General features: G+C 41.1%; 2 protein-coding genes across 3 annotated transcripts; one reads left to right on the top strand and one right to left on the bottom strand.

The window, feature by feature from the left end:
- Window positions 1–3,220: 3,220 nt before the first annotated feature.
- On the bottom strand, window positions 3,221–9,506 carry vhl (von Hippel-Lindau tumor suppressor). Of its 2 annotated transcripts, XM_029683288.2 has the most exons (4): window positions 9,104–9,506; window positions 6,891–7,013; window positions 6,368–6,577; window positions 3,221–4,814 (listed from the first exon to the last, which is right to left on the bottom strand). In XM_029683288.2, exons 1-3 carry the CDS (start codon window positions 9,297–9,299, stop codon window positions 6,381–6,383), a joined length of 516 nt encoding a protein of 171 aa, XP_029539148.1. In that variant the 5' UTR covers window positions 9,300–9,506; the 3' UTR covers window positions 3,221–4,814; window positions 6,368–6,380. The 2 variants fall into 2 exon arrangements, with proteins under 2 accessions (XP_029539148.1, XP_029539146.1); XM_029683286.2 differs by having other exon boundaries at window positions 3,221–6,577; window positions 9,104–9,505.
- Window positions 9,507–14,572: 5,066 nt separating this feature from the next.
- Window positions 14,573–21,097, top strand: LOC115143160 (oxytocin receptor-like). Its single transcript, XM_029683285.2, has 2 exons — window positions 14,573–15,918; window positions 18,385–21,097. The coding sequence occupies exons 1-2, from the start codon at window positions 15,054–15,056 to the stop codon at window positions 18,588–18,590; spliced, it is 1,071 nt and encodes a 356-aa protein (XP_029539145.1). The 5' UTR covers window positions 14,573–15,053; the 3' UTR covers window positions 18,591–21,097.
- The last annotated feature ends 2,983 nt before the right edge of the window (window positions 21,098–24,080 follow it).

The raw sequence follows: 24,080 nt of genomic DNA on the forward strand, positions 1-24,080 counted from the left end.
GGATGGGTCTCAACACTGTAGAGCAGACGGAGGGATGGGTCTCAACACTGTAGAGCAGACAGAGGATTGGGTCTCAACACTGTAGAGCAGACGGAGGGAAAAGAGTCTCTGCCACGCTTCTAGTCAGAGGACCTTGAGGTAAAGACAAAAGTAGTTGAAGTTTAAAGAAGTATTCACAAAACCTGTCCTCTGGGCTCTTGTCGTCAAACAGCAACATAAGAGAAAGGCCCAAAATAACCACAGTCAGTGTCATTAGAGCCAATTTAATTAAAGTAGAGATTTCCTCTTCAAACATCCACCTATTACCTTTTGGAGAGACTGGACAATGACTCCAGATGTAGTGTGTGAACAGAGGATAGCATGCTAATGTAATTCAAATCTTATATAAGATGGACTGTGTTAATGAGATTTATTTATTGAATGTTATTTGATGATTGCTGGCATGAACAGTTATGAGAAAATCTTGTCATATGTTGAATTAGTTTGCTCAGGGGTACAGTACAATTCTGTGTCACCATGGCAGCTGGCATTGAGAGCAGATAGGTGGGTACCTTCATGAATATAACATTGTGATTTACAAATCATTCTAAGGGATGAGTTTATATGATTGTTTTACTCAATTATTCATGTAGGACCAAGAGATTTACAAAGAAAAATGTTGAAGTAAACCAGAACTGCATCAGTGTGTTATGAAACAGTCTAATCTTTACTAATGGGATAAATGCACAAATTCACATGACTGAAAGCCTGCAGGAAACCGTTCATCTTCTATTCTATATCTGATTGACGTCATTGGTAATCTACAAATGGTCGCCAGGGTTTTTAAAAGGTGGAAATCAAGATAGGAGGCAGATAAACATCCACCGCAAAGCGAGAACTCGATCTTTGTCTGTGATGCTGGGTTTTTGGGTTGTTTACCCACGTAAAGGACTTGGTGGCATAAGATATTTCCACATTTTCACCCATGAGATACAGACTTTCGGAAGTGCCTCCCTACAGAAAAGTGCATGCATGTATAAACGACAGCTATTTTGGTATGAGAATCACTATTAAAACATGACCAATGTAGCCGTACCTAATCTAGCTGTGTCTACATATAACCCTGTGGTAGATTATTTTATCCACACTTGATACATGTCAGGCAGATTAGCTGTGGCATTGCGATAAGACTGAAATGGTCCAATAGTGAAGGAAAGAAGAGAGATGATTGGACTCCCTGTTGTCATCTGACGTGACTGGGGTCCCAAGTGTTCTTCCTTTTATCCTCGGCCTGCATGTTTCTGCAACTCTTCTCACAAAGACAGGTACAGATTGTGTTTCTTCGTAGCCTAGCAACAGGTCCTCCTCTATGATTTAATATCTGTAGCACAGGTTTCATATCTTCTGATGTGAAGCTGCATAGAATGCACACATACACACCTATAGACACTATAGAAAGGTACATACCTAACATACATGAATGGAACATCCATAGATCTGAACATAAAAAACATAATGGTTTGTCCTTAGTAGAAGAAAACTGTCGTATATAATCCACGAGAGGTTGGTGGCACCTTAATTGGCGAGAATGGGCTCGTGGTAATGACTGGAGCGGCACCAGTGGAATGGTATCAAACACATGGTTTCCATGGTTCCCAGGTGTTTGATGCCAGTCCATTTACACTGTTATGAGCTGTTCTCACATCAGCAGCCTCCACTGATATAAATCACTATGCTTTTTTGCATTTATCAGGAAGCTTTTTTATATTACCACCTAAAAGGAATGTATCAGGTGTGTTATTAGAAGTTCTGGTACTTAGCTTTGGTAGGTAGAAGCTGGTGCAGAAACAGTGAGCAACGGGAAGTGCAGTACGAACCGACACAGGAGAGGGGTAATAAGAGGGGGATAAACTAGGCAACAGAGATCCAGCACTGAGAAATCTTATATTCAAATTACATTTTGAGTGGTATTATTTCAGCAAACCCAATCTGAATGCTGAGGCCATAGAATTATACACTGAACAAAAATATAAATGCAACATGTAAAGTGTTGGTTCCATGTTTCATGTGCTGAAATAAAAGATCCCAGAAATGTTTCATATGCACAAAAAGCTTAAATCTCTCAAGTTTTGTGCACAAATTTGTTTACATCCCTGTTAGTGAACATTTCTCCTTTGTGGAGTTAATCTAACCACTTGACAGGTGTGGTATATCAAGAAACTGATTAAACAGCATGATCACTACACAGGTGCACCTTGTGCTGGAGACAATAAAAGGCCACTCTAAACTTTGCAGTTTTGTCTCACAACACAATGTCACAGATGTCTCAAGTTTTGAGGGAGCATGCAATCGGCATGCTGACTGCACAAATGTCCACTACAGCTGTTGCCAGATAATGTAATGTTAATATCTCTACCGTAAGCTTCCTCCAAGTAGTTTTAGAGAATTTGGCAGTACGCCCAACCGGCCTCACAACTGCAGACCACGTGTAAGACATAAGCTACAGACAACGAACACAACTGCATTTTATTGATGGCAATTTGAATGCACAGAGATACCGTGACGAGATCCCGAGTCCCATTCTCATGTCATTCGTCCGCAGCCATCACCTCATGTTTCAGCATGATAATGCACGGCCCCATGTCGCAAGGATCTGTACACAAGTACTGGAAGCAGAAAATGTACTTGTTCTTCCATGGCCTGCATATTCTCCAGAAATGTCACCCACTGAACATGTTTGGGATGCTCTGGATTGATGTGTATGACAGCATGTTTTGGTTCCCGCCAATATCCAGCAACTTCACACAGCTATTGAAGAGGGGTGGGACAATATTCCACAGGCCACAATCAACAGCCTGATCAATTTTATGCGAAGGAGATGTGCTGGCTTTATAAGGCAAATGGTGGTCACACCAGATACTGACTGGTTTTCTAATCCACACCCCTACCTTTTTTAAGGGTATCTGTGACCAACAGATGCCTATCTGTATTCCTAGTCATGTGAAAACATATTTTAGGGCTTAATTGATTTATTTAAATTGACTGATTTCCTTATATGAACTTTAACTCAGTAAAATCTCTGAAATTGTTGCATGTTACATTTATTTGTATCATTCTACTGTATTTCTGTGGCGGAGACATGGACCAGATGTGTAACGGTAGGGACTTACGTCCGTTAGTCCATACATTACTATTCCCTTGAACTGTGAAACTTACTGTCTTAAGAAAAATTGGAACAGGCCAAGAACATAAACATTTATTAGGTTGATGTATCAGTCTTTTGCATATGTGGAATATATTACAAATAGAAAACATTGCAAAAAAAAACAGGCACGTAGGTAGACACAGTATGTATTTTTCACAAAGCCTCAAAGGTTGTTTGCAATATACACTGGGTGTACAAAACATTATGAACACCTGCTCCATGAGCCTGACCAGCTGAAAGTTATGATCCCTTATTGATGTCACTTGTTAAATCCACTTCAATCAGTGTAGACGAAGGGGCGGAGACAGGTTAAAAAAGTATTTTTGAGACATGGATTGTGTATGTGCCATTCGAAGGGTGAATGGGCAAGACAAAAAAAATGTAAGTGCCTTTGAACAGGGTATGGTAGTAGGTGACAGGCACACTATTTTGTGTCAAGAACTGCAATGCTGCTTGGTTTTTCATGCTCAACAAGTTCCCGTGTGTATCAAGAATGGTCCACCAACAAAAGGGCATCCGGGGGGTGCAACTCAATATTAGGAAGATGTTCTTAATGTTTTGTACACTCAGTATATATTCCTATACTTAAGCAGGCACGAGGGGGTGTGGTATATGGCCAATATACCACGACTAAGAGCTGTTCGTAGGCACGACGCATCGCAACCCTTAGCTGTGGTATATTGGCCATATACCACAAACCCCCGAGGTGCCTTATTGCTATTATAAACTGGTTACCAACGAAATTAGAGCAGTAAAAATGCATGTTTTGTCATACCGGTAGTATCTGGTCTGCTATACCAAAGGTGTCAGCCAATCAGCATTCAGGGCTCAAACCACCCAGTTTATATTAGTTACTTTGACCCATCCCTCATTCAAACCTGTACATCTTTTCTCACATCTTTACATTTTATGATGAATAAATACGTTGAGCGTGTTCATTACAAAGCTACAGTATGTAACAAAAACATTTGTTTTTCAATTACCTTGATTGCCAGCAAGCGTGTAAATCAAGCTAAATGAATATATTTTGGTTTACTTAATCTATTCCAAACCCAGTATATTTGATTAACAAGCTGATGAGCAAAACCTGCTTGAAAGTCTTAAACACTCCAAAGCAGGGTTCCCCAACCAGTGGGGGATTTATTTGGTCACCCAAGTTTTCTGAGCAAAAATAATAATAAATATACACACAAACACCAGTCAGTCAAAAGTTTTGAACACACCAACTCATTCAAATGTTTAAAATAATAGTGAAGACATCAAAACTATGAAATAACACATATGGAATCATGTAGTAACCAAAAAAGTGTTAATACAAATCTAAATATATTTTATACTTCAGATTCTTCAACACGGCCACCCTTTGCCTTGATGACAGCTTTAAACACTCTTGGCATTCTCTCAGCCAGCTTCACCTGGAATGCTTTTGCAAAAGTCTTGGAGTTACCACATATGCCAAGCACTTGTTGGCTGCTTTTCCTTCACTCTGCGGACCAACTCCTCCCAAACCATCTCAATTGGGTTGAGGTCGACGGATTGTGGAGGCAAGGTCATCTGATGCAGCACTCCATCACTCTCCTTCTTGGTCCAATAGCCCTTGCACAGCCTGGAGGTGTGTTGGGTCATTGTCCTGTTGAAAAACAAAATGATAGTCCCACTAAGCACAAACCCGATATGACATATCCCTGCAGAATGCTGTGGTAGCCATGCTGGTTAAGTGTGCCTTGAATTCTAAATAAATCACCCCCACACCACCTCCTCCATGCTTCACAGTGGGGACCACACATGCAGAGATCATCGTCTCACTAAAGACACAGCGGTTGGAACCAAAAATGTCAAATTTATACTCAAATTTCCACCGGTCTAATGTCCATTGCTTGTGTTTCTTGGCCCAAGCAAGTCTCTTCTTACTATTGATGTCCTTTAGTAGTGGTTTATCTTAAGCAATTTGACCATGAAGGCCTGATTCACAGTCTCCTCTGAACAATTGATGTTGAGATGTGTCCATTACTTGAACTCTGTGAAGCATTTATTTGGGCTGCAATGTCTGAGGTGCAGTTAACTCTAATGAACTTTTCCTCTGTAGCAGAGGTAACTCCGGGTCTTCCTTTCCTGTGGCGGTCCTCATGAGAGCAAGTTTCATCATAACGCTTGATGTTTTTTGCAACTGCACTTGAAGAAACATTAAAAGTTCTTGAAATGTTACGCATTGACTGACCTTAATGTCTTAAAGTAATGATGGACTGTCGTTTCTCTTTGCTTATTTGAGCTGTTCTTGCCATAATATGGACTTGGTCTTTTACCAAATAGGGCTATCTTCTATATACCACCCCTACCTTGTCACAACACAATTGATTGGCTCAAACACATTAAGAAAATAAATTCCACAAATTAACTTTAAACAAGGCACACCTGTTAATTGAAATGCATTCCAGATGACTACCTCATGAAGCTGGTTGAGAGAATGTCATGAGTGCGCAAAGCTGTCATCAAGGCAAAGGGTGGCTACTTAGAAGAATCTCAAATATAAAATATATTTTGATTTGTTTAACACTTTTTTTGGTTACTACATGAGTCCATAGTTGTAATGTATTCACTATTGTTTAAATAAATAAAAACCGTTGAATGAATAAGTGTGTTCAAACTTTTGACTGGTAGTGTGTGTTGACATTAAAAATAAAAAAATACACATAAAATCAGCTCTAAGTGATTGAACTTTCAGAAATCTGTTCCAAAGTATTTCCATGTGGCAAAAAAGAGAGCTATGTGACCGTGCACAAATGTAAGCAAGGTTTGAAATTATTATGCTTTCGTCAAATCGTATATATGTTTGGGCTTCTTGCAGTGATTTTGCAGTCTACAAATTCATTGTAATTATGTTCCAACCACCTGACAATCCGCAACAACAAAAAAACAGCCAGCAGCTGAATCAGGTTGATGATCCCTTCTCTAAAGTCAGACCACTGAATTGGTTGACACATTTTTTCCTAAGCTACGAAGACCATTTTAAACAATTGCAACAACAACAAAAAATGGATAAGACCCTCGGTAGTTGCTACAGCAATGAATTCAACCCTGACCTCCCAGTGTCCAATCAAACAATCTTACATTCTGTCATCTTATTATTTTGATAGATTCAGAAACATCAGAGCCATATAGCGATATCTATATAAGCACTCCTACTCTAAGTTGCTCCTCATGCATCCTGGGGTTGCTGCCTGTCTTCTAGGAGGCGCTGTTCCACGCGCTGGGCGATGCGCATCAGGTCCTTCAGCACGCTGGGACCGTCCTCCAGCTCCTCATGGAGACACCGAGCAATCTCCAGCCTCCTGTAGTCCTCTGGACGGACCAGGCGCCGCACTACCTGGAGGGCACGCTCCTTCAAGCTGAGGACTGAGGGGAGAACACACATACACAGATATGACATAGTTATTAGATTAAAGAATAATATTCCTTATGTGTGTTCTCAGTGCAGAGTAGTAGTAGTAAAAATAATAATGTGTGCTGATCAAAACACAGAACAATGATCTACCAGTCATAATCACCAGTGACCCTGCTGTTACACAGGGAGTACAATTGCACTAAAGTGCCATAAAGGTCCAAACCTCTTAGCAGAGATGCTCACATACAGGGAGACGACACTATTATCGGTGTACAGATGATCTGTACAGGTCAAAGGAGAATTCAAACCTGATGTTTCTCTAACCTGGTAATGTGACGTTAACCTGGACAGCCTGTCCATTCTCCATTGGTTTGGGCAGGAACATCTCTTTACTATTCGCCTTCAGCGCATCATCTGTCTCTGCATCTCTGAACATCCAAGGATGACCTGATAGAATAAAAACATGGAAAGGTATAAAGACGATACACACCAAGACCAAATACAGCATGCCAAACAAATAAACACATGTGTAACGCTTGTGTGAAAACAACCAGGCGTAACTTTGCTAAACTGCGCACTGTAAGGGTATATCTTTATTTTTTGAAAGACTCTCGCTTATTTGAAAATTAAGTTCCAAAAGGTTTCCAAAATAGTATCAAAAGTGTGGCGTATTTGCGTTTAGACAGAGCATTGGGATTGAACCAATGATATGTATTAAGCCTAGATGAAGGCTCCCTGTGAGCAGACCGAGGCTAATAAAGAGTGATAGAAATAACATGTTTCAGTAAGGTTGGCTTCTTAGCGTTCATAACCATAGTTATCAACTGTACTGCAGAAATGGAATTCAATTCAGAAAATAGATGTTGTGGTGGCAGCTGCGGAGAAGTACTTGGGGGTACAAAATTGTACTGCAGAAGAGTTAGATTGTGTGCTGAACGATAAGGTCCCATCCTCCCAGGCTGTTGGCCTGGTGTAGGATCAGATAGGGCCAGGTAGTGGAATAGTGGTGGGTATAGGGTTAGTTGGTAGGGCCATTTTTCTTCTATGTTACCCTCCCCTTTTGTGTCACAAAGTGTAATGAATTTAAACTCCATAAGAGTGGGCGGTCAAGCCCATACAAGTAGGTCACCTAGCAGTTAGCAGAGTTGGGCCAGTAACCGAAAGGTCACTGGTTCCAATCCCAAAGCTGACTATGTGAAGAATCTGCCAATGTGCCCTTGAGCAAGGCACTTAAACCTAATAATTGCTACTGTAAATCACTCTGGATTAGAGCATCTGCAAAAAATGACAAATAAAATAAAAATGTGGACCGATGTTTGTAGATCGCCACAATACCATAGTCGAAAAACCATAGACAACTGACAGGGGAGAAGATGGTGGAGGCGGATATTTTGTTTGAAACTGACGGCGCGTCGAGTGGAGATTTGACTGCAGTGGCGAACAGGAAGGAAAACGTGAGAAGTGGTTGTGAATCTAGTAAAGTCAAGCCTTGCTCTGACTCTTTTTTTAGTTGGACTGGGGGTTTTGGACCGTTGGCGTAATCTGGGAGATCTGTTTGACGTCTCGATTAATATTATAGATGCATTGGATAATGTTGCGTCAGAGAGGATAACAAGATTTTTTTTTTTTTGTGCGTCCGAGGAGCATAAGGAGCATGCTTTGCAACTGAAAAATATACCAGATAGGAATGTGTCCAAACCCCTGCAGTGTGACAAATGTAAACTATTTGGGCATGTGTCAAGTGTATCATATGCCAGTTGAGGCGAAATGCTGCAATTGTGGTGGCCAGCATGTGCCCGGATTCATGAAGTGCCCTGTTAGGGTGAAGGAGACCGAGGTGGCAAGAGTAAGGGCCGTCCAGCATGTCTCCTATCCCGAGGCGTTGAGACAAATGAGAAAACGTTGAAGAAACCATGGTAGTTACTCAGAAACAGGATTCTGATATGTTGCATGTTTAAAAAGGGTGGATTTTGTATCGTTTATTACATTAGTTATAAACTGCACAGCGCAATCTGAGAAAATCTGAGGGGAAAAAAGGTGTTGTGGGCGTGGCTTAAAGTTTCTGGGGCCTATGGGGTTTTTACAGGGAATCCTGTCGACAGATGTTATGTTCTCACAGGCTCTGGGATGTGATTTGGACTATGACAAAGAGTGGTGTGGGTTTTTCGATTGATATTGTATGATTTTTCCCCATTTCACCTATTTTGTTTTCGTTCACTACACGTACAGTAGTTGGCGGAACGCACTTTTAACGTTGGTTTGCGGACCGATATAATAACAGAAGAAGACTGACGGTGGGGGCTGTTTTGAAGCCACCGCGCAACCATTTTGGTAACGTTACTCCATTCTAAAACAATATTTTGGAAGCTATATGAATTCCTTTATTAACAATTAAAATTATATTACAGACACCTTAATGTATACTAGAGTTATTGACAGCTATTGATGACCAATTCTTGAATTAACAGAAAATATTACACTTAACGTTACTCGCTGTGGCTTATTTGCTAACTGGTGCTAGCCAAGCGTCTACCTACCTACGAAGGTGTTCATTTTCATTCCTTTTCCTGGCTGTAAAATATCGTAGAGTTGAGGTTCCCCGCGGAAATTAATCCATACTGGTCGCATGATTCGAGGACTCCGGTTACAAAACACTGCAATCGACGGTATTCCGCTTTTCAGAGACCTTACCAACGGGAGCTGTTCTTCTCCCCCTTGAATGTCTTGAGGCATAACTTGACGTTAGCTAGCAAAAAATAAAAGTATAAATTGATCTAGCAGCTGTAGCTAACAAGATATGTCTTGAAGAAAGTATCATAAACATATAGATAGTCATAAACGCAAAAGCGACATTATAAAGGTAACTTATTTAAAGTTGTTATATCTTGTCTTTTCATGCCAGCCAGCAAGTCGCTTGTGTTTGTTATGTAATTATTTTCCGGTTGAGGAGGGCGTGGAAAGAATGTCTTCACTGAATGGTCCGTTTTACTGTCAATCAATGGCTCCTGACCAATTACTTACCTCACACAATGTACATTTTTGATACAGAAGACCTTCTGATGTCTATTTAGTTATTATTACTTACGTATTGGGAAATAAAGAAACCGTGTGAATTGTAAAGCAGCAGTATTATGACTTGTAGAGCAGAAATCTTGTTAAGTTGTTTTCTAAATGAGCAGCATGTTGTTATACCCTACAGTGGAATTTTTAAAATGTTTTTCACACAGCTTTTTGACATTGCTCTTATATGATTGTTGCAATTTTGCATCTATTTTTGTAGTGAATACAGTTTGAAATGTCTGTCATTACAAGCAGGCCAACAACATACCTCTCCTGGCAGCACTTGCAGTGCCTCATGTTTTTTTGTTTTTTTTCATCACAAAAGGGCCGACTGGGTACATAAACAGGCATTTGAGTCACCTAAATGGTCGACACTTTATCAGGCATACACTGTATACTCATTTTCAATAAGCCACATGGCTCGGTGTGAATGGATTTGGAGTGCAGCCTGAGTGTTGTACTGTATTTGATCAAATGTGTTGTTTGGATCATATTGTATTTCCCTATGCTGACTGTGTACATAGGCTTATTACACTATTCAGCTCCCCCCACTCCCCTTTTCCAGAAGTTGCTGTCTCTGTGAAATGTGAAAAATGAATGCTTAAAGGTAAACCCTCAAAATAGTCAAAAGATGTTAATGGAGGACCGTACCCGAAAGGGAGAGGTGATTAATAAAGCCAGATTGAAAGAGCCCTTACGGTAGTGCCTGATGCTTGCATTCCCAGACATTGAGCGCCGCAACAACACCAGCAGCCAGATACTCATCTTGTGTGTGTAGAATAAGTGGGCCATTAATTGACAAAATAGTTCCTAAAGTGCAGAAAAAGGCAAATAACAAGGTGCACGGTCCTGCACAAGACCTGTTCGTCGGGAGCTTCATGAAATGGGTTTCCATGGCCGAGCAGCATCACACAAGCCTAAGAATACCATGCGCAATGCCAAGCGTCGGCTGGAGTGTTGTAAAGCTTCACCATCTGGCTGTCCGACACACGAATCTGGGTTTGGCGGATGCCAGGAGAACGCTACCTGCCCCAATGCATAGTGCAAACTGTAAAGTTTGGTGGAGGAGGAGTAATGGTCTGGGGCTGTTTTTCATGGTTTGGGCTAGGCCCTTTAGTTCCAGTGAAGGGACATCTTAACGCTACAGCATACAATGACATTCTACACGATTCTGTGCTTTCAACTTTACGGCAACAGATTGGGGAGGCCCTTTCCTGTTTCAACATGACAATTCCCCCAATTTGCAGCAGGCTCCTTTTTCCTCTTTAATCAATTACCTGTTTTCGACCACTGGCTTGCCATTAGCTGGATGTCCTTTGGCTGGTGGACCATTCTTGATACATACGGGACACTGTTGAGTATGAAAAACCCACCAGTGTTGCAGTTCTTGACACTCAAACCTGTGTGCCTGGCCCCTATTACCATACCCTGTTCCTGTCCCCAGGACATCTTATACAGTTAATCTCTTTTTGTAACGTGTTGAGGCCGGTGTTGTGCCGAAAATCTCCCCCCTGCCAGAACCCCCCCTCACGTAAACATGCACACACTCAATTCTTCATTGCTGTGACTTGCTAGTTGAGATTTCTGCTCTTCACTCCATTGTCAGTTGAGCCTACATTTCACTGATCTTAGTAGCAGAAAGCATTTTTTTATTTGTGTCCTTCAAGGCAGCTGTCAATGATCACATTAGGCTTCGATTCATTTGATTTTTAATGGCGGTTTGATCACAGGGGAGAAACTAGTAATGTCTGCAATTTTCAGTTTGGCTGTTTGTTTCAAGTGTATTAGTCTATAAATAAATCTCTTTGCCAAAATTCGTCACATCTCCCATGTCTTATTCAACTTGTAGTTGTTTTGAAATGTTTATTGCTTGCCAATATTTGACTCCCTCCTCTGTTTAATATAACACACATACATCACTTATTAATTTTGGTTGCCTATCCTGATATGAAGGATAGGCAGTATTTGACTCTCTAGCCACAAAATTAAGGAAATTAGAAGGGGGGGTGATTTCGGCAAGGCCATTTTCTTGCCTGCCGAGAGTCAAATACTTTCTGTGGCACACACTACTGATCAACATGAGCTACCAAAATGGTTATGAAGTGTACCAGGCCTTGCAGTTCCAAGATAGAAGGAGGGGGGGATTTCTGCAGGCAAGAAAATGGCCTTGCTGAAATCCTCCCTCCCCTTCTAATTTCCTTAATTTTTTCACTCGAGTCATATACTTTCTGTGGCACACATCAGAGTCAAATACTTTCTATAGAACAAACTTCACGTCAGTGTAACAGTATAGCTTCCATCCCTCTCCTCGCCCCTACCTGGGCTCAAACCAGGGACCCTCTGCACACATCAACAACAGTCACCCACGAAGCATCGTTACCCATCGCGCCACAAATGCAGGCTCTTGCAGAGCAAGGGGGACAACAACTTCAGAACGAGTGACGTGACCCGATTGAAACAGCGCGCACCACCGCTAACTAGCTAGCCATTTCACATCGGTTACATCAGCATAGGCAACCAAAATTAATAATTAATGTATGTGTGTTATATTAGACATAGAGGAGGGAGTAAAATGTTGGCAAGCAATAAACATTTCAGAACAACTACTAGTCGAAAAAGACATGGGAGAGATGACGAATTTTGGCAGAGAGATTTATTTATAGACTTCATGCGAAGGGGAAGAATTCTGTCAGGGGGGGGATTAAGGAGAATGAGAGGCTCAATTAGGCTAAAGATGTTGCAGAAATGCTCTATTTGAAGCACCACTCCCTTCTGTTTGCCTGATGTTGCTATGGAAATCAAGCTGTTTTTACCATCCCTGTAACTGTCGCTTCTGCGGAGAGGTAGTTTTCTAAACTAAAAGTCATAAGAAGCATTAGGCTCTCGGTCTGATATGCACTTGTGAACACTTGAGTAACCTCCACTCGTTGCAGTAGCGCCATCGTAGCCTTAACCACGGCATATTTTTACCGATATCCCCTTTTTCTTTCAATCAGTTTAATTAGTTATTTTTCAAGGCCTAAGGCAATTTTTCAGTTACATTCCTCAAGCCCAATAAACAAACATGTATCTTTCTAGTACTTATGGAAATGAAAAAGGTTTATGAATGACTTTGAGGGTTAATGTCAAAACGATGTTTATGTAATAAAATTAAAATGTAGACATCGTTGACAGGCTCGTGGTCTACCTCTCCTTGTGGGGACTGCAGGGTGTCCGAAACGCCAGTGCTCCGAGGCAACCCGGAAACATTGGCAATATAGGGACATAAGCAATGTTTGATGAATTATTTTGCCATCTGTGTTGTGTGCTTAATAACCTCTTGTAAGTTTGTAAGTTTACTCAAGGCCTGAGTTGAATGCTCTAGCCTACATAAGAACCCGGCCCCCGGCCCCCAGGCCCAGACCATAGACGGATCGATCAGATCAATGGATATCTCTTTCTTGCTCTCTCTCATATAGTCAAACAAATGGACTGACTTCAAAAGTATGTCTCTCCGATCAGGATTAATCCAAGTTAGTGCCCGGTGGCCTCCATGTAATCAGTGTGATGTAAAGGTCCTGTTTGGAAATATGTTTACTGTAAGATGCACAAAACACAGCCATGTGTTAGCTTTCCAATACAGTATTGAGTGTTTATCTCCAATTGGTTAGACTCAAAGATTGTTCCCATTATAGAGGTAACTTACTCTCTGTTGACAACATGGATCCTCTGATCCCACCTTCTCCATATCTCTATCCCCATGGAAGACATACACAGTCTGGACAACCAGGAGGCTGTGTGGAAGTGAACCCTTGCCTCCCCTTTAGTGGGTAAAACCTAATGATGTGTGACTATGCTGATGTCTATCATAACGCCAGGGGAGGACCTGCAGCTCCCAGGGATTCTGATACAGGGGACTATGTTGAGGGAGTCAGAGAGATTCTCATATTATTATCAGTCAGAGCTACAGAATATTTTTAAGGACCCAATGAGAGTTATTAGTGATATAATTCTCTTGATCTTTTGTGTGTTCCATACAGCAAAATCAATGGTGTATATTTAACTCTGAAAGTGTTAAATGTACACTTTTTTCAGTGAACACACTTTTTTTCAGTGAACAGTGAACAGTATAACACTTTTGAAACTATTAACATCAACACTGATGGTTATTTTACACCACTTAGTGTTAATGTCACTCTTACAGAGTGAATTTAACTCCTGAATCAACACTAGAAATGTAACACAACAAAAAAAATCAACACTGGCCAATTTGTTATGCACATTAATACTTAAGTACGATATTTGTGAACTCATAGAAATATTATTATTATTATTTAAATGTTACATTCATTCAATTTTTAAACAATGCCACCCACTGCCAGGCATACTGCAGGCCTATGAATTATGATAATTGTATCAAAAAATTGTTTAAATCCTGTTGTTTATTAGATTTTTATATAACCTGCTCATTTGGGGTTAAGGTTTCAGGAAGCTCAGTTCTGTCTAAATTGGGCTGTTCTCATTATCCCAGGAAGCTAATACATAATGACGGGAATTATTCTGTATAAACATGGAGCCACAGAGTTTCTCAAACTGTACAGTCTTTGATTGAGCTCTTCATGGAAAGGGAAACTCTTGAATGGCTGAGACAACTTACAAACACTTGGTGCCTATGTAAACAGTATACCTCGCGCGGTCCAATGTAAACATCCGTTAGCCTATACAGACAGCCTAGCAGCCTGAAGCACTCTAGCCTATGACCGAGCTGTAAATAAAAAATGAAAGCGTTGTTAAAAAAACAAATCAATAGTTACATAAAACGTTTTGATAAACATCTTCATATTTGAGACTTGTCGATAGAGTGGAAAGGGCTCTCTATCATGAAAGGTGGCAGTCGCTGTGCGCGCGAACATCTGGAGCTGAAGGATAGCTCCACCCTGCTCCCACGCAAATAATATAAACACGCAAATAATATAAAACCCAGAGCAACAGATGCAACACCTCATCAATAGACTACTAGGTTGCAGCTCATGTCGACCCCTCCCCAACTTCTCCTGCGCACTGCAATCAAACTGAATATCAGTTAAGTTGTCTTTGTTTAAGTTACAAGCCTAAGTTTCTTTAGCCTATGGCCCTATGTTTTTTTGATGGGTTGAACTCATTGGGCTAATAGTTATTTTGGAGATTTCGGTTATCTAAAATTCTCGGACATGATGTCAGTATTTAAGCATTGATGCATTGTAATTTTGAAAGTTAAATTAGCCTAAAACGCATCTTACTAACTCAGTAGTTTTAGATCAGATATGGTAGGTATATCAAACATTAGTGTAATAGCATATCAAAGTATCTCTGTTAGTCAGTGTATCAATTTGTGTCTTGTTTCTCTGCAGAAGACCGCTCGTGCGTAAAGTTGCTGGCACCCGCCTCTTCGCTCTCCAAACCTGAACCATGTACCCGTTTAATGCCAGTTTCAGTAACTTCAGTATGATGATGGAGGTTGCGGACATGCCCCGGGATGAGAACCTGGCCAAAGTAGAGATCGCGCTGCTCAGCGTCATCTTCGTCAGTGCCGCTATCCTGAACACGGGTCTACTACTGGTTCTGTGGAAGCGGCGCAAACAGGTATCCAAGATGCGTGTCTTGGTGTTCCACCTTTGCGTTGCAGACCTGGTTGTGGCGTTTTTCCAGGTGTGCCCGCAGCTCATGTGGGACATTACGGACAGATTCATCGGACCGGACCTGGTGTGCCGCTTGGTGAAGTATCTGCAGGTCGTAGGCATGTTTGCGTCCACCTACATGATCGTAGTGATGACCATTGACCGCTACCAGGCTATCTGCAACCCTATGGTCAAATTTCAGAGGAGGCGCAAGCGCTGGAACATCCCTGTTTGCATCGCCTGGGCGATATCCCTCGTGGGCGGCCTGCCTCAGATCTTCATCTTCTCGCGGGTCCAGGTGGCGCCCGGGGTGTTCGACTGCTGGGCGGACTTTATCCAGCCCTGGGGCTTGAAGACCTACATCACCTGGACCACGATGGTTATCTTTGTCTTGCCCATTTTGACCGTGGTGGTGTGCCAGGTGCGAATCTGTCGAGCCATCCAGAATAACCTTTACTTAAAGACTCACCAGGATGGGGGTAGCGGGGTTGCCTTTCAGCTGCCCTCCAGAACCAGCAGCGTGGCTGGTGTGTCCAAAGCACGAATCAAAACTGTGAAGATGACAGTGGTTATCGTACTTGCCTACATCATCTGCTGGACTCCGTTCTTCACGGTCCAGCTTTGGTCTGTGTGGGACAAGGACGCGCCAACAGAAAGTAAGAATACGGATATCAATCTTATTATAAATGTATAATAAAGTCCCCAAACATGACTGTCAATAGGGCGTTAGGAGTGGCACCCCACTTGTGATAAAACAATATAGATATTTTATATAGTAATTATTTGTATCAAAAATATATAAGCCTATATATTATATCAATCATGGATTGTGTTTTAAACGCTCATAAAAGTGGGGCAGATGTGTACATTTTCCTGTTTCAAAAATAGATTGTTCAGAACAAGCTGTTCAGTTACTATGCTCATCTGCGACTGCAAGCAGCCTGCATCAGCACCGCCTCCGTGGGCGCATAGGCCATGCTGAATGTTGAGGGGGTTTGGTTTTGATTAACCTCGCCCTGGCGCACGTGTAGGTTTGTTTTGCACCGGCTTAAAGTTGACTGCATGAACCAGGTGCCCGCTCTGTCCGCCAGCAAAGTAAGTCTCAAAACAAAAGTAATGTAATTCAGCATGTGTAGTTATTAGTAGAATTATGTGTTTTCCCATGCAAAAGTGGTTGCTTTTGAAAAAGACGCTTGATCTGCTCTATCAGGTATAGATGCTGCTAATGCAAATTGTAATTAACTTGTTAATAAATAATCATAACAGTCACGGGTGCCTGGGACCTGATAAACTAGACAACAACATCCAAGAAAGGTCAAAGGACAGAGGGATACACTAGCTAGAATCTTCTCATTGCGGATCTGGTAGGACAAACAAGCTTGGCCAATTGTATTGTCCATCAAGGTAGGTGACAGGGTGACTTGTGTGGACAAAAACATACCAAAATTGGGTGTATCAATCACAAAGGATGAAGAAAATAATTAGCCAGCTACAGTAATTTTGATAAATAGTTTGGATGATTTTTGGGTCAAATGAACCAGTTAGGCTATCTTCCTTTGATAAGTAGCTTGCTAGCTGGTTAACAGTTCACTCTCATGCCAATTTCAAGTCTTTCTAAACTAATATCTGACTAAGGGTGCGTTTGTAAATTCACTCTGGAGTGTCAGAGTGTGCTGAGTGCAGTCAGATTGTCCGTTCATGAATTCAGTGAATTTTGTTCTCGGAGCGTACAGAGTGCACACTGGACGTTCAGGCAGAGGAGTAAGCTTGATGCGAGCGTTCTGACCTCACAACGGCAGTCAAGTGCCCAAGCTAAAGTTAGATAGTTTGCTAGGTACTTCCAGACACAAATGAGAGAAACCTCACTCTGACCATTTTATTCGCCCAAGCAGAGCTGGTTAGACTGTTTTCATGTTATCTAGAGTGTTAGTGACTGGAACTGTGCTGCTGCCAATGTTTACTGACACTGGTCATATTCGCGGCAGGGTAGCCTAGTGGTTAGAGCAATGGACTAGTAACCGGAAGGTTGCAATCCCAGAGCTGACAAGGTACAAATCTGTCGTTCTGCCCCTGGACAGGCAGTTCCTAGGCCGTCATTGAAAATAAGAATTTGTTCTTAACTGACTTGCTTAGTTAAATAAAGGTTAAAAAAAAATAATAATATTCAGCGGGTGTTGTGTGTTCAGAATTTATGATTGGACAATCTAACAACTCTCTGAATTTACTAATGCCAAGATCGGTCTCTGAGCGCACTTTACAAACACACCCTATGTTAGCTAGCTATCCCCAGTTAGATAATGTGTTTTCCCAGTTAGATAATGGGTTTCCACTTATTGCATCTGCATGCATGTTATGTTCTCCCTGGTGCACTCATTTGTTCGTGACATGAGCTGGCTGCTCGTTGTAAATAGTAGCCTATGATCTAATCTGTTCAAAACAGTGGCAGCAGTGGTCATTTGGTTTTTGACATGCAAAAGTGAAATAGGTGTATTTATGCTGTTGTTCAAATGCACATATTTCTTTATATGTCTTCTCAAATAATCTACTGGTAGTTTGAAAACATGACATCATATTTATGTCATGCTGCTTTGTTGACAACTCCAACCACCTCATGCCCAGGGTATTCAGGCCACAGGTACACACCCTCTGATTTAGGCTAGTCTCTTACACGCCAATCAGACCTACAGCATCATTGGACAAAATGGTGCCCAGCATAATCTGGATATGTGTGCAACAAAAAGTTCAACATTCACCTTCTGCTACCATTTCTGTCAAGCCATCTACACATACAATTTGGTGCATACCTTTGATAAATCCAACATATGCACCACACAGAACACACTGCAACTGCCTCTGCAACCAGTGGAGGCTGTTGAGGAGGGGACAGCTCATAGTAATGGAAACCAGGTTTGATACCATTCCATTTACTAAATTCCAGCAATTATTATGAACATCCCCCTCAGCAGCCTCCACTGTCTGCAACGCAATGCTGCAAGGCAAACGCTGCGTTCCATTGGAAATGAATGTACTTCTGGTGTACCAAAACGCAATGACACTGTCGGTGTGATCGGGGCGTAGGGCGCAGTAAATGTGCGTAATTTATCCTTGTGTTGTCATTGCAGCCGCAACGTTCACCATCCTGATGCTGTTGGCAAGTCTGAACAGCTGCGCCAACCCCTGCATCTACCTGCTCTTCAACGGTCAGCTGCCCAATAAGCTGACGGTGCTGTGCCGAAGGCCTTCCAACGGGAAAGACTCCATTAACTATGAGGCCACTGTGGTCAGCTCGCTCTACATGAGCTTCAAAAGCATCTCCGACTCCAAATAGAACACACGGTTTTCATATTCTCCAGGTATGGGGAAGCAAGTAACTAGAGGCACGCTTTAGAACCTGAAAGGGTTCTTTGGCTGTCCCCATAAGAGAACCCTTTGAAGAACCATTTTTGGTTCCATGTAGAACCCGTAACAAAAAAGGGTTTTCCTATGGGGTACTGCCGAAGAACCCTTTTGGTGCTCTTTCTTCTAAGAGTGTATGTGCGGAAATACACGCTAAATACTGGGGAATAGTCCACCACTAATGGATGAAGGCAGCCTGTTTGTGATGTGGGCTGGCGCTGGGTGTCACATAGATATATCACGGTTGTAACACCTCTGGCAGACAACATAGGAATGAGCAACATTAGCTAGATTTCCGACAGTTTTCATGCGAATATGATCAAATCCACATAAAAACAATATGCGAATTTCCCACTCTGGCGGTGTTTCCATCAAATGTACTTGATTGACATGATGCAGATAAAAGGCTGTGTGCGCGTGATCATGTGGTGCACATAAAATATATTTTGCGGTTAAATGTACCCAAGAAAAAATACAAGTTAAATGAGTTTCCAGCACATTTTCAACTCTACTGATGGTTTTCTAGCTAACAGCGCTATCGTATTTATATTAGTCAAACGGCAGCCAGGCCTTGATTAACATGTCACCAGAAGAAAACCCTGGATATTTATTGGAAAGGAGCATCAAGCTCATCACCTTGCACTTTCACCACCCTGTGAACTTCATCATTTATTTAATCTGTAGCATAATAACCTGCATGCTTTCCCAAAGAGTTGTAGTGGGGAGGACCACACATGTCATTACGTGACTCCAAGTTTACTTCGATATGATAATTATTATATCAATATTTGCGCAGAGCAGTGTTTCCCAACTCCTGTTCTCGAGTACCCACAACAGCACATACATATTTGTTGTAGCACCAGACAAACTCACCTGATTCAACTAATTGAGGGCTGGATAAGAGCGTCTGCTAAATGACTTAAATGTAATGTAATGTTAATGATTAGTTATCAAGTTGAATCAGGTGTGCTTGTCCAGGGTTACAACAAAATGTGTGCTTTTGGGGGTACTCGAGGTTGATTAGTTGCCTACCTTTTTGTGAATAAATGTCTAAATCTAATCTAACACCACCAGTTAACACCTGCAAACTTTTTAATTGTATAGTGTAGACTGCATTTACTACCTGTGATTGTTTTCAAAAATCACATGATCATCTTCAGCTGTTTGGTGCTTTTATGATGCCAGAGAAGTGGTGAAAGAAGCAGTTACAAAATAGGTGTGTGTTCACAGACATTGTCCAATGTTGATGTAACCTAACAAAATACAAGCCAACTGTTTGATGTCTTCTGTGCACATATGAATGAACCCTATGATGTAACTGCAATGATGAGATAGATGTTCTTCTTCTTTGTTTTATTTTCTCGCAGTCATACTGTGTTCAGCCGTGTTTGATCTTGCCTAGCCATCTTGTCTCAAGAGGACCACAATGGAAATAAGTCCCAGACTTTATTGTGTGCTATCCTCCATGCTTTAACAATGGAAATAAGTCCCAGACTTTATTGTGTGCTATCCTCCATGCTTTAACAATGGAAATAAGTCCCAGACTTTATTGTGTGTTATCCTCCATGCTTTATCAATGGAAATAAGTCCCAGACTTTATTGTGTGTTATCCTCCATGCTTTAACAATGGAAATAAGTCCCAGACTTTATTGTGTGTTATCCTCCATGCTTTAACAATGGAAATAAGTCCCAGACTTTATTGTGTGCTATCCTCCATGCTTTAACAATGGAAATAAGTCCCAGACTTTATTGTGTGTTATCCTCCATGCTTTAACAATGGAAATAAGTCCCAGACTTTATTGTGTGCTATCCTCCATGCTTTAACAATGGAAATAAGTCCCAGACTTTGTGTGTTATCCTCCATGCTTTAACAATGGAAATAAGTCCCAGACTTTATTGTGTGTTATCCTCCATGCTTTAACAATGGAAATAAGTCCCAGACTTTATTGTGTGTTATCCTCCATGCTTTATCAATGGAAATAAGTCCCAGACTTTATTGTGTGTTATCCTCCATGCTTTATCAATGGAAATAAGTCCCAGACTTTATTGTGTGTTATCCTCCATGCTTTAACAATGGAAATAAGTCCCAGACTTTATTGTGTGTTATCCTCCATGCTTTATCAATGGAAATAAGTCCCAGACTTTATTGTGTGCTATCCTCCATGCTTTATCAATGGAAATAAGTCCCAGACTTTATTGTGTGTTATCCTCCATGCTTTCACTCATGTGCATGTATGGCTTTTTCTAGTTTTATGTGTGCTTGTTTTTTGAAATTGTCAAATTAATAAACTAAACTCCAGAAAGACTAGAAAGATTTTTGGAAAACTTTGTTTAATACCCCGAAAATGATGTATGTAAACCTTCTATGTTTAGGTCTGTTGTAAACTGACAAAGACTAATGATTTTGTAGTGCAATTGATTGTAAAATAAACAACCACATTTTCGTGGGTAGATGTTTTCCATTTGAAATGAAGCCCATAAAGTTGCCAAATTGCTGGAAGCCATTTTATTTTTGTTCTGCAACAGAGCTGTTTCTGGGAGATTTCTTGGAGTTAAGGAATTCTTATTCAATTCCCTTTCCTGTTTGAGTTGGGCACCATTAGTAAGTGGGCGTCTGTTGAACAATTGCAGAAATGCAACATTTCTAATGATCTCTTTTCTTTAAACAGATCCCCCAGTATCTATTTTGTCATTAACAAAGAGTGAGACCAAGCACACCATCAATGCACACACATAATCAGCAGCATTATAGCCTACTTGCGGCTACAGCATAAAACACAGTGGATAAAATGTCTAGTTAAGTACACAATCAAAAACCGTCCAGCCTAGAGTCTAAACGTGACTTTAGTCTATGGTACACAACCACAATCATACAGCTAATAGAACGACAGAAAATTAGCTGCTGTATAATGAGCTAAATTGAATTTGTGTGTCTAGCTGCACTGCTGTTCCATAAAGCATGTGTACGTTTGTAAATCATGTTCCCCTTCTTTGTTTTGATATCATTTGCACAGTATAATATGTATGATGAATAGTTTTCCATACATGAGTCGGGCTTGATTGTGTTTTCAAACAGTCAATCATCTATTAGTGACATGAACATACATTTTTCAGATGCATCTCCAATTACCTATATCTATCCACCACAGTGTACAATAACACCAGCAGTACAGTATGTTCTGTTTTATATTGTTGAATACATCACTTCAGTATTTGGTCATGAAAACACAAAGAACACAACCAACTCCTTTGCCTTAATTGGTCAGTGACTGAAAGAAAGGAAGATCATAGTGTGAATATGACTTCCGAGAAATGTATGCATGTCATATAAAATGTCTCTCCAGCCTATTACTGATAACTGCTCACTATATAAGTGCAGATTTCAGTCCCAGTTCAAATACTTTATTTTAAATTGCTCTGGATATCATGCGCTCCAAATTCTGCATGCACTGACAGTCTCAACAAAGCCATTGAATATATCACGAGTCCTCTTTGACTATACATTAGGTGGAATGGCATTTACGGCAATCAAATACTAATCAGCAGGGACAATAACGACAGCTATGTAGACATGGAACAGACTGGTCCCGTTTGGCAGTGATATAAGGACATACTTCTAGATGACAATGAGTTTAGGATAGCCTGAGTGTCAGTCGTTTTGTGCCATCATGCCATCTCCTTGTCACTCATTGTCATGCAAAACATGATCGGATTGACAATGACGGCAATGGAGTTGGCAAGAACACAATCAGATCTGAGACCAGGCTAAGTTTACAGTGTGTTACAAAAGTATTCATCCCTCTTGGCATTTTTCCTATTTTGTTGCATTACAAATTGTAATTTAAATGGATTTTTATTTGGATTTTATGTAATGGACATGCATAAAATAGTCCAAATTGGTGAAGTGAAAATAAAAAAAATTTACTTGTTTAAAAATAAACTTTAAAAAAACTGAAAAGTGGTGGGTGCATATGTATTCACCCCTTTGCTATGAAGCCCCTAAATAAGATCTGGTTCAACCAATTACCTTCAGAAGTCACATAATTAGTTAAACAAAGTCCACCTGTCTGCAATCTAAGTGTCACATGATCTGTCACATGATCTCAGTATATATACACCTGTTCTGAAGGCCCCAGAGTCTGTAACACCATTAAGCAAGGGGCACCACCAAGCAAGCGGCACCATTAAGACCAAGGAGCTCTCCAAACAGGTCAGGGACAAAGTTGTGGAGCAGTACAGATCAGGGTTGGGTTATAAAAAAAATGAAACTTTGAACATCCCACAAAGCACCATTAAATCCACCAAAACTCACAGACCAGGCAAGGAGGGTATTAATCAGAGCGGCAACAAAGAGACCAAAGATAACCCTGAAGGAGCTGCAAAGCTCCACAGCGGAGATTGAAGTATCTGTCCATAGGGCCACTTTAAGCCGTTCACTCCACAGAGCTGGGATTTGCGGAAGAGTGGCGAGAAAAAAATCCATTGCTTAGAAAGAGGCAAGCATACAAGTTTGGTGTTCACCAAAAGGCTGTGAGAGACTCCCCAAACATATGGAAGAAGGTACTCTGGTCAGATGGGACTAAAATGGAGTTTTATGGCCATCAAGGAAAACGCTATGTATGGGGCAAATCCAACACCCCTCATCACCCGAGAACACCATCCCCACTGTGAAGCATGGTGGTGGCAGCATCATTCTGTGGGGATGTTTTTCATTGGCAGGGACTGGGAAACTGGTCAAAATTGAAGGAATGATGGATGGCGCTAAATACAGGGAAATTCTTGAGGGGAAACCTGTTTCAGTCTTCCAGATTTGAGACTGGGACGGAGGTTCAACTTCCAGCAGGACAATGAACCTAAGCATACTGCTAAAGCAACACTTAAGGGAAAACATTTAAATGTCTTGGAATGGCCTAGTAAAGCTAACTTTAAGAGACATACCCCAAGAGACTTGCAGCTGTAATTGCTGTAAAAGGTGTCTCTACGAAGTATTGACTTTGGCAGGGTGAATAGTTATGCAAGCTCAAGTTGTTTTTTTGTCTTATTTCTTGTTTGTTTCACAATAAAACATATTTAGCATCTTCAAAGTGGTAGGCATGTTGTGTAAATCAAATGATACAACCCCCCCCCCCCCCCAAATCCATTTTAATTCCAGGTTGTAATGCAACAAAATCGGAAAAATGCCAAGGGGGGTGAATACTTTTGCAAGGCACTGTAGGAGCCTGTCAGACCGGTCTCTGTATCGTTATGAGAGCTGGTTGACATAGTTTCTCACTGAATATAGCCATACTGTAAGGTATGAACAGGTGATGAAATATAATATGGCCTGCCAAGTGAATGGATATCAGCAGAATTGTATGTCAGAAGTAGTGTTCCAAAGCGCCACACATTTATCAGAAAGCTGTTATTAGCTGTTCTGTTCCAG

Source organism: Oncorhynchus nerka, linkage group LG15 (genome assembly GCF_034236695.1).
Source record: "Oncorhynchus nerka isolate Pitt River linkage group LG15, Oner_Uvic_2.0, whole genome shotgun sequence".
NCBI lineage: Eukaryota > Metazoa > Chordata > Actinopteri > Salmoniformes > Salmonidae > Oncorhynchus > Oncorhynchus nerka.